Consider the following 18,980-nt stretch of genomic DNA (forward strand, 5'->3'; position numbering starts at 1 on the left):
AAATGTATGTGAATCCAGCAGAATCTATAATACCACAAATAATGACAGGGTAGGCTGCTCTGCAGACACTGACAAACTGGGATTAATAGAAAAACGGCCTTGTCTAGAATGCAATCAATCTAATTGAGGCCTATGAAAAGGGGAGACACACACTGTAGGCGTTTAACCTGGAGGAAATTGTCACCAAAAAAATAAATTAAAAAAATTCAAGAGAAAGGACTCACCCAATGAAGACTGTGAATAGGTGCACTCACCGGGGATATTTCTTTAATTTCACCTTTATTTAACCTGGTTGGCCAGTTGAGAACAAGTGGCAATAAAATAAGCTATTGAGCAAACAGTAGCCAACTGGGATGAGGATTTTGATAGCCTAAAGAAAGAGACAGGTTTGAGTTTCTTCTTGGTCTCCTCTGTTTTTCTAGCGATTGCATTATGAAATATTGCGATAGGCTTATTTAAGATGCTTTCACTGACAGCCGCAAATCAACAAATCAGCCATTTGAAATGCTGCGCACGCTGCCCAAATTGCACACTACCCTGACTTGAGATTATGCCCGGGCCACCATTGTTCCTGTTCCCAAGAAAGCTAAGGTAACTGAGCTAAATGACTACCGCCCGTAGCACTCACATCCGTCATCATGAAGTGCTTTGAGAGACTAGTCAAGGACCATATCACCTCCACCCTACCTGACACCCTTGACCCACTCCAATTTGCTTACCGCCCAAATAGGTCCACAGACGATGCAATCTCAACCACACTGCACACTGCCCTAACCCATCTGGACAAGAGGAATACCTATGTGAGAATGCTGTTCATCGACTACAGCTCGGCATTCAACACCATAGTACCCTCCAAGCTCGTCATCAAGCTCGAGACCCTGGGTCTCGACCCCGCCCTGTGCAACTGGGTACTGGACTTCCTGACGGGCCGCCCCCAGGTGGTGAGGGTAGGCAACAACATCTCCTCCCCGCTGATCCTCAACACTGGGGCCCCACAAGGGTGCGTTCTGAGCCCCCTCCTGTACTCCCTGTTCACCCACGACTGCGTGGCCATGCACGCCTCCAACTCAATCATCAAGTTTGCGGACGACACAACAGTGGTAGGCTTGATTACCAACAACGACGAGACGGCCTACAGGGAGGAGGTGAGGGCCCTCGGAGTGTGGTGTCAGGAAAATAACCTCACACTCAACGTCAACAAAACTAAGGAGATGATTGTGGACTTCAGGAAACAGCAGAGGGAACACCCCCATCCACATCGATGGAACAGTAGTGGAGAGGGTAGCAAGTTTTAAGTTCCTCGGCATACACATCACAGACAAACTGAATTGGTCCACTCACACAGACAGCATCGTGAGGAAGGCGCAGCAGCGCCTCTTCAACCTCAGGAGGCTGAAGAAATTCGGCTTGTCACCAAAAGCACTCACAAACTTCTACAGATGCACAATCGAGAGCATCCTGGCGGGCTGTATCACCGCCTGGTATGGCAACTGCACCGCCCTCAACCGTAAGGCTCTCCAGAGGGTAGTGAGGTCTGCACAACGCATCACCGGGGGCAAACTACCTGCCCTCCAGGACACCTACACCACCCGATGCTACAGGAAGGCCATAAAGATCATCAAGGACATCAACCACCCGAGCCACTGCCTGTTCACCCCGCTGTCATCCAGAAGGCGAGGTCAGTACAGGTGCATCAAAGCTGGGACCGAGAGACTGAAAAACAGCTTCTATCTCAAGGCCATCAGACTGTTAAACAGCCACCACTAACATTGAGTGGCTACTGCCAACACACTGTCAATGACACTGACTCTACTCCAGCCACTTTAATCATGGGAATTGATGGGAAATGATGTAAATATATCACTAGCCACTTTAAACAATGCTACCTTATATAATATAATGTTACTTACCCTACATTGTTCATCTCATATGCATACGTTGATACTGTACTCTATATCATCGACTGCATCCTTATGTAATACATGTATCACTAGCCACTTTAACTATGCCACTTGGTTTACATACTTATCTCATATGTATATACTGTACTCGATATCATCTACTGTATCTTGCCTATGCTGCTCTGTACCATCACTCATTCATATATCCTTATGTACATATTCTTTATCCCCTTACACTGTGTATAAGACAGTAGTTTTTTTTTGGAATTGTTAGTTAGATTACTTGCTCGTTATTACTGCATTGTTGGAACTAGAAGCACAAGCATTTCGCTACACTCGCATTAACATCTGCTAACCATGTGTATGTGACAAATAAAATTTGATTTGATTTGATTTGGCCTTGCGATTTTCATACAATCGATATCCATTTTTTTAAAGAAGCTAATGATCCTCTGTGGCCTAAATCATGCTCTCTGGTGTAGTGTTTTTTGTATAGACAGGAGTAATTTTATAATTTTGTCAAGGTCAATTCAATTGACTTTAGATGAAGCTGCATAAAACAGTTTGCCGTTAGGCTAGTAGATTTACAAGGCCGAGTTCAAATGCCGACATCAAGTTCAAAGCAATCGGCTCACGGCCTAAACAACTGACAGGTGGTGCCGAAGTACTTTGTGGCACACAGAGTCAAATCATTTCTATAGAACAAACTTCACGTCAGGATTGGCAACCAAAGTGAATAATTCATGTCTGTGTGTTACATTAAACATAGAGGGAGTCAAATGTAGGCAAGCAAACGTTTCAGAACAACTAGTCGAATAAGACATGGGAGAGAGAAGACTAATTTTGGCAAAGAGACTTATTTATAGACTAATACAGTTGAAACAAGTAGCCAAACCGAAAACCGCAGACATTACTTGTGACTCCCCCGCGATCAAACCAACATAAAAATATCAAATGAAACGCAGCCTAACATGATCATTGACAGCTGCCTTGAAGGACACAAATAAAAACATGCTTTCTGCTACTAAGATCAGTGAAATGGAGGCTAAACTGACGGTGAAGAGCAGAAATCAACTAGCAAGCAAGTCACTGCAATGACGAATTGAGTGTGTGCACGTTCACGCGAAGGGGGGTAGAATTCTGGCAGGGGGAGATTTTCGGCACAACACCAGCAAACTGTCTGGCACCGTCTCTGCTTCTGCTTCCTTAGAAATGTGAGAAATGCGTGCAGACTGGCAGCTTCTCTCCAAGCGATGCTTCACATTGTCATCAAGTAATCCTTTCAATACGCTAAACAACCGTGGCATTTTAAATTGTGATTGTAAATGATTTTAGTCTACTTTTTTTGAGGCCTACTTTTCCATTTTTTGGTCTTGAGCTAGGATATGGTGACCTGGGGTCTCGTACATGAATATGTATCAGCAGACAGGACACTTAGATTGATTCTAATTCCAGCATACAGCTCAGTCACCGTGGATGTGAATGGAGAAGTAGACTGGTGACCTTGGGAATAGCAGGATCAGTGCCCTGCCTCCCTCTACTCCCAACGTGTTTCAGTAGGTCGGTGGTTTCCCAGCGGTTATTACAGGACATTACGCAACACGGCTGCTGAGTCTGTTCGAACTTTGACCCTTTATGCCACGCCGCATAAGAGCATCTGCTGATATAAATGGAAACAATGCACATGTCAACGTTAGCCTCCCGGTCTGCTCTGTGTGGGAATGATTGGGTGGAGGAGGTTCACTGGAGCACCTCGTCCATAAAAAGAGAGAGGGAATGAAATGAAGAGCATAAAAAGACAGATGAGACTAAGCTGATAACAGACAAGAGTCCCCACCCAGGGATGAGACTATTTCACAGTCGTGTATATAGACTGATAGTAGATGGAGACCAATTACTACAATGTACAATGGACCCATTTGCAAAAAGTAACACTCCAAATCCAGCACTTCAGAAGCATTTATTTTATCCTACAAATACAGATGCTTTTGTTGCCATCTTCAAAATGGTTTGATGCTTTTGTTTACCCACCACAATCGTTTTCCACCCTGCCCTAACACACAAACTCTTTCATAATAGATTGTGAGAGATAGATGTTTGTGGTCTCTTATCAAAACAGGAACTGTGGAATCAGTGATTGTGGATAGAAACAGGTCTGGAGCCAGAGCTCTGTAGGAGGGTGACGACACCCCTTCCCCACTGTAGGTGTGATCACACAGAGGCTCCACTGCCTCCCTTGCACTGACCACAGGTGACCTGGCCGCAGTGCAGAGAAAAGGGCCTGATATGACCGTGACCATACAGGAGAGTGTGTGTGTGTGTGTGTGTGTGACATGATAGCCGGTTCAAAGTCCTCAAATCCTCCCCACAGCAAGACAGGATGGGCAGGTTAACAAACAAAGGCAGGCACTGAAAAAATAAATAAAAGAATGACAGAAAGAAAAGCTCTACTGCAAATGTACAAAGTGAGAGACCACAAGCACACACACACGTAAAAGGATGGAGGGGGCTTGCAGCAAAGGTCATACAAAAATCCACACTAGAGGTCGACCGATTAATCGGAATGCCCGATTAATTTAGGGCCGATTTCAAGTTTTTCATAACAAATCGGTAATTTTGGAAACAGATTATAGCCGATTACATTGCAATCCACGAGGAGACTGCATGGCAGGCTTGACTACCTGTTATGCGAGTGCAGCAAGGAGCCAAGGTAAGGTGCTTGCTAGCATTAAATGTATCTTATAAAAAACAATCTCAGCATAATCACTCCTTGCCTCTACACCTGCATTGCTTGCTGTTTGGGGTTTTAGGCTGGGTTTCTGTACAGCACTTTGAGATATCAGCTGATGTACGAAGGGCTATATGAATCAATTTGATTTGATGACTAGTTAACTACACATAGTTGATGATATTACCAGTTTATCTAGCTTGTCCCGCGTTGCATATAATAGATGTGATACCTGTTAATTTATCATTGAATCATAGCCTACTTCGCCAAACGGGTGATTTAACAAGCGCATTTGCGAAAAAAGCACTGTCGTTGCACCAATGTGTACCTAACCATAAACATCAATGCCTTTCTTCAGGGTCAGGGTATATGCAGCAGTTTGGGCTGCATGGCTCGTTGTGAACTGTGAAGACCATTTCTTCCTAACAAAGACAGCCAACAAGGGATGATTTAACGAAAGCGCATTTGCGAAAAAAGCATAATTGTTGCACGAATGTACCTAACCATAAACATCAATGCCTTTCTTAAAAACAATACACATAAGTATATATTTTTAACCCTGCATATTTAGTTAAAATAAATTCATGTTAGCAGGCAATATTAAACTAGGGAAATCGTCACTTCTCTTGCGTTCATTGCACACAGAGTCAGGGTTTATGCAACAGTTTGGGCCGCCTAATTTGCCAGACTTTTACGTAATTATGACATAACATTGAAAGTTGTACAATGTAACAGAAATATTTAGACTTATGGATGCCACCCGTTAGATAAAATATGGAACGGTTCCGTATTTCACTGAAAGAATAACCGTTTTATTTTCAAAATGATAGTTTCTGTATTTGACCATAATGACCAAAGGCTTGTATTTCTATGTGTTAATTATAATATAGTAAAGTCTATGATTTGATATTTGATAGAGCAGTCTGACTGAGTGATGGTAGGCAGCAGCAGGCTTGTAAGCATTTATTCAAACAGCACTTTGATGCGTTTTGCCAGCAGCTCTTCGCAATGCTTCAAGCATTGCACTGTTTATGATTTCAAGCCTGTCAACTCCCGAGATTAGGCTGGTGTAACCGATGTGAAATGGCTAGCTAGTTAGCGTGGTTCGCACTAATAGCGTTTCAAATGTCACTCGCTCTGAGAATTGGAGTGGTTGTTCTCCTTGCTCTGCATGGGTAACAATGCTTCGAGGGTGGCTGTTGTCAATGTGTTCCTGGTTCGAGCCCAGGTAGGAGCGAGGAGAGAGACGGAAGCTATATTGTTACACTGGCAATAACAAAGTGCCTATAAGAACATCCAAGTCAAAGGTTAATGGAATACACATGGTATAGAGAGAAATAGTCCTATAATTCCTATAATAACAACCTAAAACTTCTTACCTGGGAATATTGAAGACTCATGTTAAAAGGAACCACAGGCTTTCATATGTTCTGAGCAAGGAACTTAAATGTTAGCTTTTTTACATGGCACATATTGCACTTCTCCAACACTTTGTTTTTGCATTATTTAAACTAAATTGAACATGTTTCATTATTTATTTGAGACTAAATTGATTTGATTGATGTATTATATTAAGTTAAAATAAAAGTGTTCATTCAGTATTGTTGTGATTTATTTATTTGTTATAATGACAATGTAAAAATATTAAATAAATAAAACCGGCCGATTAATCGGTATCGGCGCTCTTTGGTCCACCAATAAATCGGTATCGGTGTTGAAAAATCATAAAATCGGTCGACCTCTAATCCACACTGCCGCAGAGAAAGAGAGAGATAGCAGAGCCACACTATATGCAACTCAGAGAAACTGGAATCCCTCAATGTCACCATTACAGTGAAGAAAATAACCAATGTCAGGCAGACACTTAGAATGATTTACCAGGTGGAAAACTACACATACACACTGTGAATACACAATGAAGGAAATGGAGTCTGTACTTATAGTAAATCTGATAGGACATACTATAAATTGTGTAAACTAAAAGTAATGTGTTACATTACTCCAGCACCAAGGTCACCTTGGACTAATCCTGTCTCAGAGGGTACTGTACTAGATCGTGGTGTATGAGTGCAATCTGGTTTGTGAGATGGTGTATCAGTGTAGACTGGTTTTGGATCAATTGAGAATCAGTTTAGTGTGTTCCAGTGTAAAATGGCTAACTGGTTACAGTTAAAGGGACTGGCACTGACAGAAGCAGTGTTTTCTGGGTAATGCCTCTCACTCACGGTCTGTCCTTCTGTCGGTCACAAACTGCTGTCCTAATGGAATTTTCCACATGAGCGCCTTCTCCCTCTGTGCTCTTAACACTCCGCGTCAGCCACACACACACAGAGAGCACAACCTTCCCAACAACACACACACAACCTCAGCATCAATCCCGAGTCACTCTCACACACACAATCACATAATATGCTGACAGGGCTGAGAGAGAGAAACTGTGCCTCTCTGATAGCTCTGGATTTCATTGGGATACACAGAGGGTGTTACCATAGCAGCAGAGTCCAGCACATAGTCATGATGTCTGTTCTGGCAGTCAGTCTGCTCCGTTCTGGCAGTTCTGTGAGTCGGGGGAACAGACCTGCTGCTGCAGGTGAGATGTAGCAGACCTTCCCATCATGCACTGACAGGGATTAACATGGTTAGTGGCAGGAAGGCAGCGCCATCAACACCCAACCCCCGGGTGCTGAACACCCGCCTCCCTGCTTGGAATTCAGACCTGCTGGGTCAGGACTGAGGTGCGGGTTGGGGAGGTAAAATCTCAACTACTGCAGCTGGCTGGAAGTTGTAAGTGTTCTCACACACACATACCTGGAAAAGCTGGACAGCTAGATTGGTAGAGAGAGACATGTGAGTGTTGTGACAGTTAACAAAGGAGCTTCAGTAGGTGAGATCTATACTAGCCATGTCATTCAGGCATGCACACATTTACCAACATCATACCCTTATCGTCTGGGTTAAGGGCCTGTCAACTAGAACAGGCCTGCTAAATGGGGTCATTCCATTTGATTTCAATCACTTGACAGAATCCCTTTTGTTTTAAACAAAACTTTCCATGCCCATGGGAGAAGATCAGAAAATGACTTTTTGGACTTGAATGCCAAAGCAATTGGAAAATTGGTCAACTTTTAAGACTTCTATTTCCTATTACCCACCCTACCACGAGACCTCCATGTCTTCATCACTGGAAAATATAAAAGGTTGAGAATGATATCCTTTAAAAGGCTTATCAAACTATTCTATATTTGAGAGAAAATACATTTTTGAACTTTTTATGTAAATTATCTAAAAACTCGTAAACTCTGCACATGGTGTAGGTTAGACCCTATTTTACATTGAGGTGTTCGTGTTGTGCCCACCATCATTTGAGACACAGCATGCTCTTGAACACAGGGTGGGTGTCATGTTTTGGCTGTACTAAAATGAGAAAGTTGATATTTCAACTTTCAAAATGGTAGCACAAAGACAGTTGGAGGACCACACATTAGAGAATGTTAACTTGAATGGGAATATCAGTTGCTTTAAATACCATCAATCTTCCATAGGAAATCTACTGAAATAGAGATATTCACATTTAAGTTGACATTTGATGGTGGGTGGTCTGGCATCTTTGTGATAGTAATTAGAAGTGAGCATTTTTAGTCAATTAAAACTTCAATGGTCATGTCCATTCTATGAATTCTATTTCTATGATTGAAATGACACCCACCCTGTATTTAAGAGCATGCTGTGTCTTAACCGATGGTGGGAACAACAAACACCTCAGATTATGTCAAATAGGGTCTAAGCTACAACATACGCAAAATTGAAACAGATAGATAATTGACGTTAAAAGCAGTAGAGGCTCCTCAGAGGAGGAAGGGGAGGACCATCCTCAGTGAATTTAATAAAAATATGAATATTTAAGCATTAAAAGTTACCCTTTTTATATAAAACTAAATATAATCACGTCACCAAATAATTGATTAAAACACACTATTATGCAATGGTCTACAGTAGCCTCAACAGCACTCTGTAGGGTAGCACCATGGTCTAGCTGGAGGACAGCTAGCTTCCATCTTCCTCTGGGTACATTGATTACAATACAAAACCTAGGAGGCTTACGGTTCTCACCCCCTTCCAGAGACTTACAGTAATTGTGAGAACTTCCGGAGGACATTCTCCAACCTATCAAAGCTCTTGCAGCATGAACTGACATGTCATTCTCTTATTCTGATTGCAGGAAGCATAAGCTACAGCTAGCTCGCACTGCAGTGTGTAAAATGTGGTGAGTAATTGACTCAGAGAAAAAGACAATAGTTGAACAAATACATTTCTTCCAAAATGAAGCAAGAGAGAAATAGAAAGAGAGATACAGTGGGGCAAGAAAGTATTTAGTCAGCCACCAATTGTGCAAGTTCTCCCACTTAAAAAGATGAGGCCTGTAATTTTCATCATAGGTAGACTTCAACTATGACAGACAAAATGAGAAGAAAAAAAATCCGGAAAATCACATTGTAGGATTTTTTATGAATTTATTTGCAAATTATGGTGGAAAATAAGTATTTGGTCAATAACAAAAGTTTCTCAATACTTTGTTATATACCCTTTGTTGGCAATGACAGAGGTCAAACGTTTTCTGTAAGTCTTCACAAGGTTCACACGGTTGCTGGTATTTTGGCCCATTCCTCCATGCAGATCTCCTCTAGAGCAGTGATGTTTTGGGGCTGTTGCTGGGCAATACGGACTTTCAACTCCCTCCAAAGATTTTCTATGGGGTTGAGATCTGGAGACTGGCTAGGCCACTCCAGGACCTTGAAATGCTTCTTACGAAGCCACTCCTTCGTTGCCCGAGCAGTGTGTTTGGGATCATTGTCATGCTGAAAGACCCAGCCAGGTTTCATCTTCAATGCCCTTGCTGATGGAAGGAGGTTTTCACTCAAAATCTCACGATACATGGACCCATTCATTCTTTCTTTTACACGGATCAGTCGTCCTGGTCCCTTTGTAGAAAAACAGCCGCAAAGCATGATGTTTCCACCCCCATGCTTCACAGTAGGTATGGTGTTCTTTGGATGCAACTCAGCATTCTTTGTCCTCCAAACACGACGAGTTGAGATTTTCTATTTTGGTTTCATCTGACCATATGACATTCTCCCAATCTTCTTCTGTATCATCCAAATGCTCTCTAGCAAACTTCAGACGGGCCTGGACATATACTGGCTTAAGCAGGGGGACACGTCTGGCACTGCAGGATTTGAGTACCTGGCGGCGTAGTGTGTTACTGATGGTAGGCTTTGTTACTTTGGTCCCAGCTTTATTGCCACCGGGGCCCTCCGGTGTAACTGCTTACTGACTGTACAATAACAGAAAATTAGAGTATCATGTAGTAGCCTAAACCTATCGCTGTTACATTGAACTGGGTTAATTGAATATGAATGAGAGTTATCCAATATGCTGTAATAGAAATTAGGCCATGAACAAAAAATAAATAGTAAATGGCACTGACCGCCATTGGTTAAAAGGTTTAAAAATATATATAGTTTGGCAACCCTGTTTGTAAGCTTTAAAATGATGTCAAACGCAACCATTTATCTTTTACCGTGATGAAGACAGGGTTGGTCTCATGGTATGGGTATGCAAAATGGGTCAACTTTGAGCACCTCTATCTCCTAAACGTTTTGGCATTCAGGTCCAAATAAAAATCCCTTTCTGACCACTTCCTCCATGGGCAAATACATATGGAAAGTTGTTCACATCAAAAAGGGGTAGTCAAAAAGTGATTAGAAATTAAATGGAATGACTCAATACAGAACATGCTTCTTCAACATTAGAAGTGAGAAAACCCAGTTGATCTGTAATACCGGTATCTGTTATCTGTATATCTGTTTAGAAGTCGAGAAGATCTTGTCCAGAGACTGTGTGGTGATGGGAATCATTGGATGATTGCATTACCAAATTGATCGATTGACCTTGGAATAGCCAACTAGCTACAGATCAACACAGAACACATTGTTTCTGTTATCGGGTCAGTCTGGTCAAATCGATTTAGATTAGAAATACTGTCAGGGTTCTCATGGCGAACCTCATTAATGATGAAGATTAGAACACATTACAACAGGTCTCTAATCCACGCCCGTCCTGAGTGTGTCAAATATGTCTTGGGGTGGGGGAGTTTTTTTTTTTTTAGGGAAAACAAGTGGTTTACTCGGTAGATCAAGTCAGTTCAGACCCATTTAAACCGTGGAAGCCCTTTTCCACTAACCCTGTAGAGGTTGACCTGGGGTGAGAGAATGTGTTTAGGGTGGCAGGTGGGTTGGTTTTCGCTAGCGCTGCACATCCACGGTTAACCTGTGGTTTCTCAACAGGTTTGACTCATTTACATCCAAATCTTATTTCCACAGTACAGTAGGTTTTACACAACAATGAACAAGACAAAATCCTGTATTAATCTTACTCCCTGCTAGCTAGTCAACCTTCCTTGTTCACTTAGCGTCGGCCTATGTCCCTGAAGTTGCCTCTCGTGAAAGCCAAGGTTAAACAATTGCACAATAGATATTGCGTACCATGGCACACTACTGATCTTGCAAAACCGACATTATAGAATGTGGCCTACCGTTCCCTTTCCTACCGTTCACAGACAACATAGTACACAGAGAGGTTATCCCTGGAGTCTGTCAGTAATAGAGCTGTTCATTTGTTTTTCTTCCAGAGATGTTAGTCAACTGTGTGTCAGCAGCTCCAGTCTACACATTCCCTGTACTGTTGAACTGTTATAACCATACTCCCTGCTCGCCAAGAGTAACTTCCCTCTCGCAGCTAGCTAGTCAGCGTGGTGAAACCGCTTCCTTGTTCCCTCAGCCAGGGGATGGGAGTGGCAGTACTCAACTGAGTACAAATAACTGGAGGGGGGGGGGGTCCTTTCCCCCAAGACTGTGTCAGGCTGGCTGGTGGGACTGGTAGCCAATGGTCTGTCGGTTTGACCTTTGATTCCGTGTGGTGCAGAGCGGAGTTCATTGAACTCCAGTAACTCGCTCCCTGTGCTAGCTGGAGGCAGGCCAAAACAACACGCCCCAGCTTGTATTGTAAACTCAAGTATGTGATAGCATGTGATATTTTGCTCCACAGCTGAGCGCTAAGCAAACAGACAACACCCCTCCCCTTCACCTCCATTTCCCTCCACCTCCTCTCCCCTTATTATCCCTCTCCCTCCACCTTCCTCCCGCCCTGTGCCTCAATGTCCCCAGCCATAACACTCACCTATAGTCTGACAGAACACAGGAAGAGGGAGAGACAGCCAGGGGAAGTATCACCGCTTTAGAAAGAACATGCACATACAAACAGTACAGAGGAGGAAGAGAAGTACCTGGGGTCAAAGTACCTTGCTAAAGCTGGTCAATCATTTGTTTTCTCTGATTGCTGTGCCTGTAGGACATTTACATATATATGTGTACACACACACACACACACACACACACACACACGTTTAACTATACTTGTGGGGACCAGAAGTCCTCAAGAATAGTAATCAAACTAATTTGCTATTTTTAGGCTTAGGGGTTGTGTTTTGGTTTAGAATTAGGGATAAATTTATGTACTGTACTGTTTGAGACTAGGGTGGGGCAGTATTATATTTGGTGTTCTTTCTTGCATTAAGTGACAGACACGAGGATCATGTGCTGTATGCATGATGACAGTACTCTCGTGAGACTGGATTTGGGACCACGCGGAAGATTTGACTCTAAGTGCCAAAATTACCATAACATGCTCGACTGCCAGAAGTAGCTTCAGTAGCGGCAACCCGCACACAACAGGGCGGCGCCCCACCTGTGATTGTTTTTTTTACCAATTGTAAGCATCTTTTTATTTAAAAAAAAAAATACACAGAGGAATTCTTTCTTTGACAGACCAGGTGAATGCGATTACCCCTTATTGATGCCACCTGTTAAATCCACTTCAATCAGTGTAGATGAAGGGGAGGAGACGGGTTAAATTAGGATTTTTAAGCCTTGAGACAATTGAGGCATGGATTGTGTATGTGTGCCATTCAGAGGGTGAATGGGCAAGACAAAATTTGTAGGTGCCTTGTGAATTGGGTATGGTAGTAGGTGCCAGGCGCACCAGTTGGGTTCACACACTCAACAGCTTCCTGTGTGTATCAAGAATGGCCCACCACCCAAAGGACATCCAGACAAATTGATACAACTGTGGTTAGCATTGGAGTCAACAAGGGCCAGCATCCATGTGGAACGCTTTCAATAGAGTCCATGCCCTGAAGAATTGAGGCTGTTCTGAGGGCAAAAGGGGGGGTGCAACTCAATATTAGGAAGGTGTTCTTAATGTTGTGTACACTCACTGTAGCTAGCTGGTAGCTTACTTGCTAGTTCGACTTGAAATTGGCATGGGAGCTTCCTAATCTAATATCTGACTAACTCGGGAATTTGAAGTTATTTCAGAATGAAAGTTAACTGGCTAGTGCATCATGCACTGTAAAATGTTAGCTCGCTATCCCCAGTTAGAGCATGTGTTTTCACTTATTGCATCTGCATGCTTATTGCTTTCTCCCTGGTGCACTCATTGGTAAACTGGTTGTTCGTTCATAATAGTATAATCTAATCTGTTCAAAACAGTGTCAGCATTTGCTGCAGTGGTCATTTGGTTTGACATGAAAAAGTGAAATAGGTGATTATATGGTGTTGTTCAAATGCACAGATCACTTCATACACACACATCTTCTCAGAGAAACTAGCAGTAGTTTGAAAACTTGGCATCATATTTCTGTCGTGCTGCTTTGTTATTAACTGCAACCACCTCGCACCGCGGGTATTCAGCCAATCAGAAGCCGCCACTGCGTTTCAGTCTTAACACCAGGGATAGTTTCAGTCTGTAACACACAGTGTGTGTTTGTGTCTGTGTCCTAACACCACCAGGCGGAATGTGTCCCCCTCTCAATGAGGAGGCCCAGAAAGACATTCTAGACTCACGGCTGCATCACACTGTCCTGGTCTGGGGATTATATAAAACAACCACTGAACTATATTGAACAAAAATATAAATGCAACATTTTCATTGATTTTACTGTGTTACAGTTCATGTGAAATCAGAAATCAGTCCATTGAAGTAAATAAATGAGGCCCTAATCTATGGATTTCACATGACTGGGAATACAGACATATATCTGTCGTCACAAATTACTTTAAAAAGTGGCATTGTGTTGTGTGACAAAACTGCTCATTTTTAGAGTGGTCTTTTACTGTCCCCAGCACAAGGTGAACCTGTGAAATGATCATGCTGTTTAATCAGCTTCTTGATATGCCACACCTGTCAGGTGGATGGATTATATTGGCAAATGAGAAATGCTCACTAACAGGGATGTAAACAAATTTGTGCACAACATTTGACAGATATCTTTGTACATATGGAATATCTGATCTTTTATTTCAGCTCATGAAACCAACACTTTATATGTTGCGTTAATATTTGTGTTCAGTGTAAAAAACACAGTGCTAAGGCACTGTGTCGACTGGGGAAGTCACACCCACTGCCCACAGATGGAGAGAGTGAGAGTTCATGAACGTCTCTGTGAGTAGCCTTGGGGACAATCAAAGCCACCGAAGACCAAACACTCAACGACTGATAGTCTCCGATCGATAAATAAAGCTGAACACAGTGGTGAGTTAAGGGTCTGGCTTTCTAACGAGACTCATGATCAGACTGCTCTATCCCTTAACACAGTTTACCTGGTCTGTGATAGGTGTTTACCTGGCAGGACCTCATTTAGTAACCATCCTGAGTGTCCAGACAGGCTACATGAGTTAATCCAACAGTGTGATTGTTCTCTACCACCTGCAGATGTGTTTTCCCCCAGGGACACAAAACAAGTTACAAGCACTTCCCTTATCTAACAAATCTATTTGGATTACAGGTGTCATGTCATGCACAGGCCATGTTTCGCATGTCCACTTTTTTTTAGCACAGATGGAACATCCAAGTCAGACTTCTCTCTGCTACCGCATGGTAAGCGGTACCGACGTGCCAAGTCCAGGTCCCGAGGCGCCAAGTCCAGGTCCCGAGGCGCCAAGTCCAGGTCCCGAGGCGCCAAGTCCAGGTCCCGAGGCGCCAAGTCTAGGTACCGAGGCGCCAAGTCTAGGTACCGACGCGCCAAGTCTAGGTACCGACGCGCCAAGTCTAGGTACCGACGCGCCAAGTCTATGTCCAAAAGTCTCCTACCACCAAGCCATAAGACTGCTGAACAATTAATCAAATGGCCACTCGGACTAGTTACATTGACACCCACCCCACAACACGTTTTTACACTACTGCTACTCTTTGTTTAATATCTATGCACAGTCCCTTTACCCCTTTACCCCTACCTACAATGTACAAATGACCTTAACTAACCTGTACATAGCCTCATTACTGTTATTGTGTTAAGAAAATATTGACAAAATAAAATTAACTATTTCCTGAACTGCATTTTGGTTAAGGGCCGAAACATTTCACAGTAAGGTACACACCTGTTGTATTCGGTGGAAGTGAAATGATTTGATCACCATACATTGGCATATAATCTACAATGTATAATGGACAATTTACGTCTATAAAGTGGACCGTTTGTCAGTAGGGTCCAGATCAATACTTACTCGTTTTCAAGCAATGTCATACACACGACCTCTTTGACGCCCGGGTTGTTGGCCTTTTCACAAGAGCAGTTCTGGAGGTTCCAGGTAGCCACCCTGACCACCGCTTTCCCGTCCCGCATCCCCGACGGAGGCTCCACGTTGGGCCGCACAGACGTGATCAGAGTCGGCCCCCCGGGTGGAAGCTCCATGTCTTCACTTCGGAGACTGAATGATGTGGGGCTCGGGTGAGACTTGGTAGTATATGCCAACCCCCCGTTGGTATTGGTGGAAGGTGTTCTGGAACGCTCTACGAACACTTGAAAGCGAATTTTGTCCAATAAAGATGAGTTTATGTGATTGACCCTCACCAAGTCTTCGATGCTTTTAAACGGACCGTTTTCCATCCGGTATTCTACTATGTTCTTCGCTATTTTATCCGTGATGCCACGGATGCTCATGAACTGCGCCGGTGTGGCGGTGTTGATGTTCATACCTGTGCTTGACAGGTGGGGCTCGAAGTCTTTACGCAGAGACGACGGCGAGTGTTGGGACGAACTCGTCCTGCTCGAGACGCATATTTCCAGTCTGATGATCTCCAGTTTGCCGGCACCGATTCCGCTCACGAGAGCCAAGTCCTCTACCTTTTTAAACCCCGCAATGCAGTTCCGGTACTCCACGATATTCTGCGCTACCGTGCGGTTCACTCCTGGTAGAGTCATCAGCTCCTCTTCGGTGGCTGTGTTGATATTCAACCGCTCTTGGTTCACGAGGATGTGGCTGAAGTTACACGCGGCGCTAAACTTGCGCTTGCTGTTGTTGAAATCCGTCGGGTCTTTGGGGATCGAGCGGTGGCACCCCAAATTCCCTCCCATGGCTGCGGCTCAGTTGGCAGGTCAATCCACCGGGGCTTGGAACAGTCTAGACCACGGGTAGACCGGACAGAGCGGCGAAGACAGCAGCAGGCGCACAACGTGTAAAAGTAGCCTACAGTGTGATTGATCGACTCCTGCTCAGATATGCAAGACAGTTGTAGATGTGACAGTTCTACTAATTTACAGACATATGAGCCGTAGTATGTTGTACCGTGTGTTTGTTTTTTTCGGGATTAAAATAGTCAGAAAATACGCACAAAACAGCAGGTCCAATTCTTTAGTCGTTTAGCGGTCTGTCTCACTCCATTTTTATCATGAAGCCTGCTGGTGTTAGGTCCTTGCTGAATATTCAGGTACCGTCCACACCGGTCAGCTTGCCTAGAGGAACTAGCCGGTGGCGTGCTGGTGCTGCAGCACAGTGTTCGCGTTAAACGCCAGCTGGTCTCGTCATCACACCAGGGGGGCGTGGCGCTAACCTTTTTTCAGTCCACATGTTTTACTGTGTCCTTGAAGAGGACTTCAGATCTGACTCAATTGATCTACTTTATATTATAATGCATGTTTAAAATGGTTACAATCTAAAGAGAGAAGAGCTCTCAATACAGGCTTTCACATGTAAAATGCAGACTAATATAATCCCTTTGTGTTATAAGGAATATTACAACGGGTTATAAAACACTTAATCCACATCAAAACCCTATTAAAACTCCTGATCTATTGGTTTATGTTTGACACCTCTGGTTACACAAGTGGTACACAGGATTTATTTTCATTGAGTTGGTGAAAAAACTCTATGAAAAGGAGAATGAAAAGAATGAAACTCTATGAAAAGGAGAAGGGTGCATGATGATGAGATTTATCGTTTCTCTTCTACAAAATAAGCTCTTATTAAAACTAAAGTTGAGGTATAAGATGTAATAGATGACTATAATAATATAAAACAATATGAGTAATACAATTTTTTACACAGACACTTCAACAAATAATACTCAAACCTGTCTCCATGTTGGTCACAGAGGGCCTTATGTGTTCTCAGTTTTGCATTTCAAATAGTGTTACAACACTTCATTTATTTTCAGTAAATAAAATACACAGATACAGTGGGGAGAACAAGTATTTGATACACTGCCGATTTTGCAGGTTTTCCTACTTACAAAGCATGTAGAGGTCTGTCATTTTTTATCATAGGTACACTTCTACTGTGAGAGACGGAATCTAAAACAAAAATCCAGAAAATCACATTGTATGATTTTTAAGTAATTCATTTGCATTATATTGCATGACATAAGTATTTGATACATCAGAAAAGCAGAACTTAATATTTGGTACAGAAACCTTTGTTTGCAATTACAGAGATCATACGTTTCCTGTAGTTCTTGACCAGGTTTGCACACACTGAAGCAGGGATTTTGGCCCACTCCTCCATACAGACCTTCTCCAGATCCTTCAGGTTTCGGGGCTGTCGCTGGGCAATACGGACTTTCAGCTCCCTCCAACGATTTTGGGTTCAGGTCTGGAGACTGGCTAGGCCACTCCAGGACCTTGAGATGCTTTTTATGGAGCCACTCCTTAGTTGCCCTGGCTGTGTGTTTCGGGTCATTGTCATGCTGGAAGACCCAGCCACGACCCATCTTCATTGTTCTTACTTGAGGGAAGGAGGTTGTTGGCCAAGATCTCGCGATACATGGCCCCATCCATCCTCCCCTCAATACGGTGCAGTCGTCCTGTCCCCTTTGCAGAAAAGCGTCCCCAAAGAATGATGTTTCCACCTCCATTCTTCACGGTTGGGATGGTGTTCTTGGGGTTGTACTCATCCTTCTTCTTCCTCCGAACACGGCGAGTGGAATTTAGACCAAAAAGCTATATTTTTGTCTTATCAGACCACATGACCTTCTCTCTGGATCATCCAGATGGTCATTGGCAAACTTCAGACGGGCCAGGACATGCGCTGGCTTGAGCAGGGGGACCTTGCGTGCGCTGCAGGATTTTTATGCATGACGGCATAATGTGTTATTTATGGTTTTCTTTGAGACTGTGGTCCCAGCTCTCTTCATGTCATTGACCAGGTCCTGCCGTGTAGTTCCGGGCTGATCCCTCACCTTCCTCATGATCATTGATGCCCCACGAGGTGAAATCTTGCATGGAGCCCCAGACCGAGGGTGGGTGATTGACCGTCATCTTGAACTTCTTCCATTTTCTAATAATTGAGCCAACAGTTGTTGCTTTCTCACCAAGCTGCTTGCTGGTTGGTAGGTGATCAAATACTTATGTCATGCAATAAAATGCTAATTAATTGCTTAAAAATCATACAATGTGATTTTCTGGATTTTTATCTATGATAAAAATTACAGACCTCTACATGCTTTGTAAGTAGGAAAACCTGCAAAATCGGCAGTGTATCAAATACTTGTTCTCCCCACTGTATGGGTGCACTGCAAGCAGGGATAGAATATAAATGTGTATTTCAAAGGTTAATATAGCCCACAGCTTCCAGTCTCTCTCGCTCTCTCATTCTCTCTAAAACTGAAATAAATTAGCTAGGCCCCATTTCTTCCCTCTCCGGTCAAATAGAAATATGCAGACAACAGAACAACCAATGAGAGAGAGGTGCTGAAGGTGGTCAGAGTTTTACATAAGATGATGCATTGTGGCCAGTTTAAATGGACAACCAGGCTAAGTAATACCATTCTGGTTCTCTCCACGACAGTTTTTTTTCTCCTCTGATTTCATTAGCATCTCATTAGCATTTTAGATTAGCCAAAAGGGGATGTTGGATTTCATCTCTGGCTACATAAAGGTGGTGACAGATAAGCTGTCAAACTGTATAACAAGTTCTGAACTATGTAACAGAGCTGAACAACACTTAGTGTTTTGTTAGAAT

At 43.2% G+C, this 18,980-nt stretch overlaps 1 protein-coding gene across 1 annotated transcript in view; it reads right to left on the reverse strand.

Annotated features, from left to right (window-relative positions):
- Positions 1–16,517, reverse strand: part of LOC112264596 (endonuclease/exonuclease/phosphatase family domain-containing protein 1) — a 34,249-nt gene extending 17,732 nt beyond the window's left edge. The window contains exon 1 of the mRNA XM_024441310.2: positions 15,249–16,517. Within this exon, the coding sequence (XP_024297078.1) occupies positions 15,249–16,099 (851 nt within the window). The 5' untranslated portion in view covers positions 16,100–16,517. The remainder of the gene's footprint in view (positions 1–15,248) is intronic.
- Positions 16,518–18,980: the final 2,463 nt, after the last annotated feature.

This window comes from Oncorhynchus tshawytscha, linkage group LG13 (genome assembly GCF_018296145.1).
Source record: "Oncorhynchus tshawytscha isolate Ot180627B linkage group LG13, Otsh_v2.0, whole genome shotgun sequence".
Taxonomy (NCBI): Eukaryota; Metazoa; Chordata; class Actinopteri; order Salmoniformes; family Salmonidae; genus Oncorhynchus; species Oncorhynchus tshawytscha.